The 10585-nt window shown below is 49.3% G+C and overlaps 1 protein-coding gene across 3 annotated transcripts in view; it reads left to right on the top strand.

The window, feature by feature from the left end:
* The first annotated feature begins 4656 nt into the window (after positions 1 to 4656).
* Positions 4657 to 10585, top strand: part of LOC149317854 (segment polarity protein dishevelled homolog DVL-3) — a 59202-nt gene continuing 53273 nt past the window's right edge. For all 3 annotated transcript variants that reach the window (XM_089508562.1, XM_089508563.1, XM_089508561.1), the window contains exon 1: positions 4657 to 4937. In XM_089508562.1, the coding sequence (XP_089364688.1) occupies positions 4777 to 4937 (161 nt within the window). In that variant the 5' untranslated portion in view covers positions 4657 to 4776. The remainder of the gene's footprint in view (positions 4938 to 10585) is intronic.

The raw sequence follows: 10585 nt of genomic DNA, 5'->3' as shown, positions 1-10585 counted from the left end.
CACTTCAACTTATCAAGGAGGATGAATGTATGCAATGGGACCTTGTAGCATCCTTTGAGACTAACTGAGAGAAAGAAGTTGTGGCAGAAGCTTTTGTAGATTTAGGGGTTTTCAGATCGGTGTTAAGGTCGGCCTGGAGGCAGAGTCAGGGCATCGCATCCACATGATGCACGCCCCGACTTCAACCGCCATGTACCATGATGCTGCACGCTGCTCCACATGGTGCGCAATGTCAAAGCACTCCTCTGGCACTAAGTCTGCGCGACACAGCACCGAAAGAGCCCCGTATAACTGTGGTGCCACAGCTATCACACCAGGAAACATTGGATCAGGGCCATGGTGTGCGGTTGCCACAGCTCCAATCAAGCTAGGAAAGGGGCCCTATGCCTCCCCTGGAAGCGCAGGATTGGGGCCACAGTAAAATGTCACTTCTCTTCGGCCCAGAAAAGGGGTGCCCTTGTGGCTTCATGACCACTGGCAGCCTTTTCTGGGCCGAAAGGCAACCCCTTTCTCCTCTGCATCATTGGTGCGGCTGTGTGGCTGCTGCTCCAGCGATGCACGCGCAGAAAGGAGCTGTTCTTTTAATACTGTAGTACTGTAGTGGTGAAATAGAGATATAGAGATATTAACCCCGATAGATCAGTTTGTTTGTTTGTTTGTTTTTTTCCAGGATTTTTGTCCTGCCCTTCTCCCACAATGGGATTCAAGGCGGGCTACAATATTTTAAAAAGAGAGAGCTAAAACATTGATTACAAAGGTAAAAAAAATTAAATACTACCAAGCTTAAAACATCGGTTAAAGACAGACTAGTTCAAAAGAGCAAAAACCATTAAAACAGTAAAACAGCACACCACAGTTGCTTTGGTTTCCTTTAATACAACGGGTACGTGGTCATTCTTATAGCAAATGTCCACCTCCAATGCCATCAGTCAATGCTTTTGCAGAAGGGTTTCATTGGGGCCTTGCCATTCAACAACAGAACAATACACAGATTAACATGGAAATCACTCATTCCAACCCAGGGTCACACGGTCGGTGGATGGATGGATGGATGGATGGATGGAGATATATATTCCAGTGTCTTCCATGCCCGCATGTGAAGATGGCATCTGAAGATCACCACAGATGCTGATGAAATGTCACAAACAAACTCTTCTAGAACATGGCCACATAGCCTGAAAAACCCACAAAAACCAATGGATGCTGGCTATGAAAGCCTTTGACTTTGCTTCGTTTTCATTGCTGCTCTCTGTTCCTGCAGAGGAAAATCAAAGGAGGGGAACGGGGTTTCAGTGCAAAGACTGGAGCAGGGATGTAGCCAGGATTTCGGGTAGGGGGGCTTAAGCGTGGTGGCGTGCGCACGCCACGGGCTCACACATCAGTCATTGTATTCCAGTACATTGTATTGTATAAATTAAGGGAAGGGGGGTCCAGACCCCACCGGACCCCCCCCCCCTTGGCTACGTCACTGACTGGAGTCTGACAAAATGTAGCCTGGAACAAAGTGGGAATCAGGGATTGGGGGCTTCAAACATGCCCAGCTGTCCAGGTCTGGAGTAGAAGCTCTATATAGGATCTCTGGATCTTCAGGTAGGGAAAAACAGTTTTGATTTTAAAAATAAAGATATTCTTTTTTTCTCCAGACTATCAGAAATAACTTTGCCACTCATTAGATGGATGTCCTATTTAATCCACCTGTAGAGAACCTAAATGCCCTAAATACTCCGCAGATGGCTGTTCCCTCTGGTGGGACTCTCAGGGTCCCCTGCTCTGTCCCTGCTGCTGTTCCTCATCATCCCTGATAATAGAGAGAGATTCAAATCTATTCTGTAGCTGCAATCTCCCAGAACGTTCCCTGGTTTCCCTACTTCTGTGTGTGACCTTCCTCCAGCCATCTACTTCTGTTGCCTGTGAAGTGACCTCCTCCTCCCCAGCAACCTCCTCTGTGTGTTTCCTATCCAGGACCTTCTGGTCCGTTCTGTTCAGGAAAACCTCTTGTTCCCTGTGATGCTGAAGTGTAGATACCTGGGCCTCCAGCTGCTATACTTTCTCTTCTAAGAGGGCTACCAACTTGAACTTAGTTTCAGACTTCAGCTCACATTGAATGGGAAACGATACTCTAAAGCAGGGGTCGGCAACCTCCAGCCCACGGGCCGGATGTGGCCCGTGGAGGCCTTTCAGCCAGCCCCTGGCCACCGCTGCCGCCACCGATGGTGGCTTTTCGCTGCTCCAGGCGCCGCCATTTCCCCCCCAAAATGGCGGCGAAGTCTCGCGCGACCTTCCCTGAGGTCGCATGAGACTTCGCCACCATTTTGGGGGGAAAAATGGTGGCGGCCTAGAGGCGAAGTCTTGCGCGACCACAGAAAAGGTCATGCGAGACTTCGCCACCATTGGTGGTGGCCTCTAGGAGGCCCGCTGCGGCCGCCAGAGCCCTCAAACAGGGCTCCAACGGCGGCAGCGGGCCTCCAGGAGGGCTCCAGCGGGGGTAGCAGGCCTCTGGAAGGCCCGATGCCCTCGGCGGTGCCCTCCAGGAGAGCCCTGGCAGCGGCAGGGGACCTCTGGGAGGCCAGTTGCCATCGATGGCGCCCTCCAAGAGGGCCCTGGCAATGGCGAAAGGGCCTCCTAGAGGCCTGCTGTTGCCACCGGAGCCCTCTTGGAGGGCCCCAGCGACGGCAAAAGGGCCGGCAAAGAGGGGGAGGCCTCCAGCGCTGGCGGCCCCTGCCAGCTTTTTTGCCGGCCTCTGATGGGGCCTGGGGGCTGGCAAAGAGGAGGAGGCCTGGCCCCCGGAGGGTGGAAGCTCCGCCCCTGGCATGCAGCTCCGCCCCTGGAGGGTGGAAGCTCCGCCCACAGCATGCGGCTCCACCCCCCGGCTTCGGCCCCCCCGTCGCCTGAGGGACAGCAACCCAGCCCCCGGCTCAAAAAGGTTGCCTACTCCTGCTCTAAAGTATCCACAATTAACACGGAAGTCTTTGAAATATCAGAGAGAACTGTATTTATTTTGCTTGCAACTGGGATTTGTAACTATCCTCCATTCAGCTAAATTCTGTCTTATTTCATCTTACAGTTGAACTGAAGAAGACAAAAGACTTCAACATTTATTTTGCAACCTTTCCAATCAAAGGCATCCATAGACAGACTGTCTTGCTAAAATGAGCCCCAGCTTCACTGCTTGTAACGCTTGAAGCAATCCGCCTTTCTTTTAAGGCCAAAGCACTTGGGTTGACGCTTACCTCCGCTTTGTTCCTGGCATCTGTAGGTGAGAGAGAGGAGAGCACAGTGTTCCCAGTTAAACCAGCAAGCTCAGGTCTGGACTGGAAGCTCTATACAGGGTCTCTGGCTCCAGGAGGTGAGGTTTCTAATGTGCTCCCATCATCCTTGTGACTGAGCCAAACCAAGACAAGAACGCTGTCTGTCTGCCTGTCTGTGTCTGTGCTTCATTAGCCTTAGTAGACTTTTCCAAGCAGTTCTGAAATGCTGCTCTCCCATGGGCTTCTAATCTGGATAGGAGTGCCAGACATGGATGTATATCTACCCAGACAGTATCCAGTGTAGCAGGAAAGGATGAATATGGCATTTCCCCCTTTTGCACTCCAATTCATAGAATGGTAGAGTTGGAAGAGAGCCCCAAGAAGAAGGGCCCTGACCCCGTCCAACTCCTTTATTCTGCCATGCAGGAACTCTTAATCAAAGCACCTCTGCTTAAAGACCTCCAAAGAAGGACACTCATCACACTCTGAAGGAGCGTCTTCCTTACTCTCAGGAAATTCTTCCTAATGAAGCTTGCATCCGTTGTTCTGGGTCCTAGTCTCTGGAGCAGCAGGAAAAAAGTTTGCTCTGTCCTCAGAAACCTTGTGCTTTTCAGGCCCTTCACCATTTTAGTGGCCCTCCTTTGGAGACATGGCTGCAGTTTCTCAGTGGCCTTTTTGAATTGTGGAGCCCAGGACTGGAGACAATATTATTCCAGGCGGGGCCTGACCAGAGCAGAATAGAACAGCACTATTACTTCTCTTCATCTAGACACTATGCTTTTATTGATGCAGCCTAGGATCGCATTGGCCTTGTTAGCTGCTGCATCGCACTGTGGGCTGATGTCCAACTTGCACTCTGCTTGGACTCCCAGATCCCTTTCACAGGGAGGAGTCTCTTAGTCCTTCCTTGACCCTTTATCGATGCATTTCATCCTCCCCCGCCCCCCGAGTGCAATGCCATGCCTTCTATTTCGGGAGCCTTGCTCCTGTCCTCCGGGCCTTGGCTTCTCCTGCTAGTTCGGTGTCAGTCAGCTCTGGCAGCGGCGGAGGGAGGCTGAAGGCGGGCGGGCGGGCGGGCCTCCCTTCCGCAGACTGCCCTTTCCAAGAGATGGTCGCCGTTTGTGGTGCCACCAGAGCTCTCTCTCGCTCTCTCTCTCTCTCTCTCTGACTGAACTACCATTCCCAGGATTCCCTAGCACTGGGCCGGGGCAGTCAAAGCGGTCTCCAACTGGGATATCTCTGCAGTGTGTTTAGGGCCAGCGATAGCAGCTTTCTCAATAAAGGGACTGGCTCTGAGGCCTAGCCCTGCCTCGGAGGCGGGCCAAGGCAGGGCCTCCAACCGAGGAGGAGGAGGAGGCGCCCGGACTCTGCGCTCTCGAAGCGGCGGTGGCGCTGCTGCTGCTGTGGAGAGGCTGAGGCCTAGTGGGGCTGCCGAAGCCTCGGCCTCGAGTGAGAGGCGGCGCCGGCCGAGGCGCGCCCAGGCCCGGCCTCCTGGGAAGGCGCTCCCGGGCGTCTCCGCTGGGCAGCCATGGCGGAGACGAAGATCATCTACCACCTGGACGAGCAGGAGACGCCGTACTTGGTGAAGCTGCCTCTCCCGGCCGAGAAGGTGACGCTGGGCGACTTCAAGGCCCTCCTCAACCGCCCCAACTACAAGTTCTACTTCAAGTCCATGGACGACGACTTCGGGTGAGCCGGCGGGGAAGGGACCAGGCGGCCCCGGGGCTCCCAAGAGGCAGCCCTGGCCGCCTCGCCCCTCTCCTTCCTCGGACTCTGGGGCTGCCTGCCATTGGCGTCCCTTGGAGCCGAGAAGGGCCACGGCGGGGAGGCAGCCAGAGCAAGGCCGGGACTCAGCAGCCCTTGGGCTCCCGGGGCTTTGAGGGCCTGGGCCACGTCCCTTGGGGCTCCTGGCCGCCCGAAAGCCAGGCCTCGCCAGCCACAGAGGAGGCTGAGAGAGTGTGACTCGCCCAAGGGCCTCCACGCCTTCTCCCCCGAAGGCCAGCCACCTGAAAGGGGTTCCTGGGCAAGGGTCTTTCCAGAGGGGTCTGGTTCTTTTGCCTTGGCCTTCCTCTGAGGCTGAGAGAGTGTGACGCGCCCAGGGCCGCCCAATGGCTTTGCATGGCTGGCCTGGGATTCGAACCCTGGTCCCCAGAGTCATAGTCCAAGACTGCGCCGTCTCAAGTGAAGGCAAGGCTAGGCGATGTGTGCCTTGCCTGGTCCAGAGCCCTGTTGGGTGGATGGAGTGTGAGGGCATATAGTAAGTACAGCTCTGTCTATGGAAGAATAGCCTTCTCCTGCGGACCTTTCATCCAGGTGACCCTCAAGGCCTCTCAGACACAGACTGCTATTAGACTCAGGTGTCAGTCCAGAAATCCTGGCCCCAAAGTGACCCCAGAAACCTCCCTGCCTCAGGGTCAGCAGTCTCCTTTGACTCCTGTGTCAAGATGCACACAAACAGTCAGGCCTCCTGGAATCTCTGAGTCCTTTGCTTCATCCTTGACATCCTTTCTTGCCTTATCCATGGCTCAGATCAAAGTCCCTGCTTTTGGGCCCCAAACCTGGTTGGCTTAGAGCTGAGCAGATGCAGTCAATCTTCATAAGTCGTGACAGAAACATCTGGCCAAATTAGAACATTATTCCTTCCTAGTGCAGCATCACGCACACAGCCTGAGTGCATTCACATCTACAGGACATGGTTTCATGTGGCTACCGTGAAAATGTGTTTGTCTCTTTGTTTCATGAGGCAGCATTTGATTTCTCCCCTTTGGGGGCATCTGCAGTGCGGACATAAGGCAGTTTGGACGCTGCTCCTTCCTGTGCAGTCCTGGGATTTGTAGTTTTGTAAGATGTTTAGCCTTCTCTGCCAAAAGGCACTGGTGCTTCACAAAACGACAACATCCCAGGATTCTGTAGGAAGGTGCTGTGCCACTTAAAGCGTTGTCAAACTGCTTTATTTCTACAATGTAGATGCACCCGAAGTTGATTAAATATGGAAGAAGCCCTGAGGGTTCTTGCTAAGTAGGAAGAGCCTTCAAAGGTTCTTCAAAGGCCACTGGCCAAATGCAAGATGCCACTCATCCAACCTGCCCTCCCTGCAAGGAAGACCTTTCTGGTCCCCTTCCCCTTTTGGTTCAAAACACACTGCAGAAATAATCTGGTTTGACACCACTTTAACTGCCCTGGCTCAATGCTAGGGAATCCTGGGAATTGTATTTTTGTGAGGCATTTAGCCTTCTCTGCCTGACAGCTTTGGTGCCACAGTAAACTACAACTCCCAGGATTTCCTAGCATGAGCCAGGGCAGTTAAAGCACTCTCAAACCGGATTATTTCTGCAGTGTGTTTTGGACCTTTGATGTTGAAGTTTCCGTTGCAGTTGAACCTTATATTGTACGGTTTTTCCAAAAGTGGGGGGACTCTTCCCTCTCTTTCAAAGCTTCCTTTGGAGGGAAAGCGGGTCCTTTGGGCTGAAAGAGTCCTTCCTTTCTGTGCAAAAGATCCTATGTCTTGGTTGGCCTTCCACTTGTTGGGTTGCAGCCCCCATTGGCTGTGCTGGCTGGGGATGATGGGATTTGGCATCTTAACAGCTCCACCTCACTACAGTGACAGAACTTCAGAGGCACTTGTTTTTAGCATAGCATCTTAAGAGATGTGTCCCCTCAGGAGCCATTGCAAGGACTGAGGTTTCTTCTTGTGCGATGTGGCAGCTAAAAAGGCCAATGCAATTTTAGGCTGCATCAATAGAAGTATAGTGTCTGGATCAAGGGAAGTAATAGTGCCGCTCTATTCTGCTTTGGTCGGGCCCCAAATGGAATAAGACTGTGTCCAGTTCTGGGCACCACAATTCAGAAATGACATTGAGAAACTGGAGCCATGTGTCCAAAGGAGGGCAACTAAAATGGTGAAGGGTCTGGAAACCTTGAAGTCCTATGAGGAAGGACTTAGGGATCTGGGGATGTTTAGCCTGGAGAAGAGAAGGTTAAGAGGTGATATGACTGCCCTGTTTAAATACTTGAAGGGATGTCACATTGAGGAGGGAGCGAGCTTGTTTTCGGCTGCTCCAGAGAATAGGAGACAATGGAGCAATGGATGCAAGCTCCAGGAAAGGAGATTCCAGCTCAACGTTAGGAGGACCTTCCTGACAGAAAGAGCTATTTGACAGTGGAAGACACTCCTTCCTCAAGATTAGTGGAGTCTCCTTCTTTGGAGGTCTTTGAACAGAGGCTGGATGGCCATCTGTCTCAGGGGATGCTTTAATAAATAATAAATAAATATAAATAAAACTTTTATTTCTATACCTCTTTTCCTGGAGATCAAAGCGGTTTACAGTCATTAAAAACTATGATCCGTGTCATAGTACAATATATTATACATTCCAAGAATACAGTCAAATTTAAAAACATATATAACAACAGTCAGGCATCAGATAAAAGAGTTAATCCATTAGGGACTAGTTTCTCTACAGCAAGTTGGGAGGGTATGCTACCCGGAAGAGATAGGTTTTAATGCCTTCTTAAAGGCTTCCAATGTCGAACTGAGTCGAATCTCTTCCAGGAGTGAATTCCAATGGGTTGGAGCTATTGCTGAATAAGCTCTTTGGTGTGTTGCTGCCAATCTTACCTTTGGCCATTCAAGAACAAATTTCTCTGTTGTTCTGAGGGTGCGGGATGGATTATGTCGGGAGAGATGCTCCCTCAAGTAACTCGGGCCCAAGCCATGAAGGGCTTTATAGGTAACGACCAACACTTTGTATTGAGCCCAGAAGCTAACTGGCATCCAGTGTAGAGATTTTAGTACCGGTGTTATATGGTCTTGCCTTGAGGATCCGGCGACCAGTCTGGCTGCAGCATTTTGGACTAGCTGAAGCTTCCAAACTTGGTACAAAGGTAGCCCCATGTAGAGTGCATTACAGAAATCCAAGCGAGAGGTTACCAGTGCATGTACTATCGTTTCAAGGTCCTTTTGGTCCAGACACCTTGTCCAGGAATGATAACAAGGAGACCGGCCTGTAATTACTCCTCAACAGGGGATCTAGGGAGGGTTTCTTCAATAGAGGTTTTACTATAGCCTATTTTAATGCTGGTGGAAATCCACCCTCCCTAAGAGATGTATTTACTATACAATGTAATGCAGTTTTTACAACATCTCCTCCCTGTACAGTCAACCAAGAAGGGCAGGGGTCGAGGGGACGTGTCGTCCTTTTCATGCGGCCAAGAAGCTTGTTCACATCCTCGGTACTCACAAACTCAAAACAATCCAGAATAATCTTGTTTCCAGAGTCACTGGAGGCCTCTGCTATAGGTTCTGTGAAAAGACCAGCGTCAAGATCAGCCCTGATCCGAGAGATTTTATCGGCAAAAAAGTCATTACAAGTGTCACAGCAGGCTGTCGTTGGTTCTAATAAAGGGTTCTGGGTGGCTGGGGATTGAGTTAATTCCCCAACCACCCTGAACAGCTCTGCTGGGCAAGACTCCGCCAATGCAATCCAAGCAGCACAGAACGAGTTCTTTGCTGCATGGATTGCCACTCCGTAGGAACGTAACATGTTCTCATGGAGTGTCTTGTCAGATAAGCTTTGACTGAGAGTTCCTGCATGGCCGACTGGGGTTGGACTGGATGGCCCTTGCGGTCTCTTCCAGCTCTATGATTCTATGATTCCTAGCATGTTAGGGTCCAGTACCATATATTATTATTATAAGTAGTAGTAGTATTTAAATGTTTTTTGTGGGTTTTTCAGGCTATGTGGCCATGTTCTTGAAGGGTTTATTGCTGATGTTTCACCAGCATCTGTGGCTGGCATTGTCAGAGAAAGATGACACAAAGATGCCAGCCACAGATGCTGGCGAAACATCAGGAATAAACTCTTCCAGAGCATGGCCACATAGCCTGAAGAACTCACCAAAACCCCCCCAAAAACTATGGATGCCAGTCATGAAAGCCTTCGACTTCACATTATTATTAATGTTTATTTATATAGCACCATAAATTTGCATGGCATCATCAAAACAACATATAACCTGCCAACAGCATACAATCTAAAAGTCATATAATATAAACTATGCAAAATTAAGCAAGTTATGCAGTTGAAATACAAAACTGTAAAAACAACTGATACATATAATCAAATATACAATTATTTTTATGCATTTTAAAAGTTATTAATAATTAAAACAGTGGTTTACAAAACAAGAATGTACAATAGTTGTGATCATTTGTACAATCCATTTGCGTCTATTCCCCCAAACTCCCTTATTCTTCTAGACTGCTTTTCATCAATTTTCCTTCAAACAAAATTATAAACACTCCTCCTAAATTTGCCCACCATTCATCTTTACATATTCCTGCTTATTTATTCCCATTTCCCCCCAATATTCCACTACTAGAGACCATTCCTCCTCCCTTTGTTCAATATCTTTATTGTTCAAGTAACTAGTTAGTTTATCCTTTTCTATTCCATCAATAACTTTTAATATCCACTCATCTGTCTTTGGTACTTCCTGATTTCTAAAATCAAATATAAAATTACAAAGCAATATTAAAATACAATTCCAAATGCTTTAGAGAACAAGAATGCCTTAAATTCAGATTTAAAACTAGCAAGAGAAGAGAGAGTCCACCGGTGTTCAGGGAAGCAGTTCCAGGAGTATGGTGCAGCAAGTGAAAAAGGACTAACCGAACCCAAGGAAGAAGAAACGCTCGCCTGGGTAAGGAGCCCTGAGCTCCTGGACCCCAAATCTGGAACAAGATGGTGAGATGAAATAAGGACTGACAAAGAAGGGGGAGTTATTGTACAATGGGCCCTTGTTATCTGCTAGGTGGATAACAAAATCCATGGATGCTCAAGTCCCATTAAATATAATGGCAGAGCAAAATGGTGTCCCTTATATAAAATGGAAAATCAAAGTTTGCTACTTGGAATTTATACTTTTTTAAAAAAAAATATTTTCAAGGAATGGATGCTTGGATCTGTGGATAAAAGAAAATTCATGGATAAAGAGGGCCAATTGTAAAATGCTTTCAGCCCTGTTGCAGCTCTTTGGTCAGTTGTGATTTTCTCACTCCCGTGTTTTGCTGAGAAGATCACAACTGACAGAAGAGCTGCAACAGGGCTGAAAGCATTTTACAGTAGGCCCTCTTTATCCATGGATTTTTGAAAGAGTTCCTCTTGGGGCTACAGCTCCCAGAATCCCCCAACCATTGTGGTCAGTGGCCATCCAAGCTGTGGATTTCTGCAAGTCCTAAGCCCAAAAGAAACCTTTTCCCAGTCTTGGCAGCGGTTATTATTTTAAAGGTATACAACCCATATCTAATGGACCCTCTCCTCTTCTGGGTGTGTGTT

The sequence above is a fragment of the Sceloporus occidentalis genome, unplaced genomic scaffold (assembly GCF_023333645.1).
Source record: "Sceloporus occidentalis isolate IW3139 unplaced genomic scaffold, rSceOcc1.0.p SCAF_2, whole genome shotgun sequence".
NCBI classification, from domain to species: Eukaryota; Metazoa; Chordata; class Lepidosauria; order Squamata; family Phrynosomatidae; genus Sceloporus; species Sceloporus occidentalis.
This window is presented reverse-complemented; position numbering and strand designations above follow the sequence as displayed.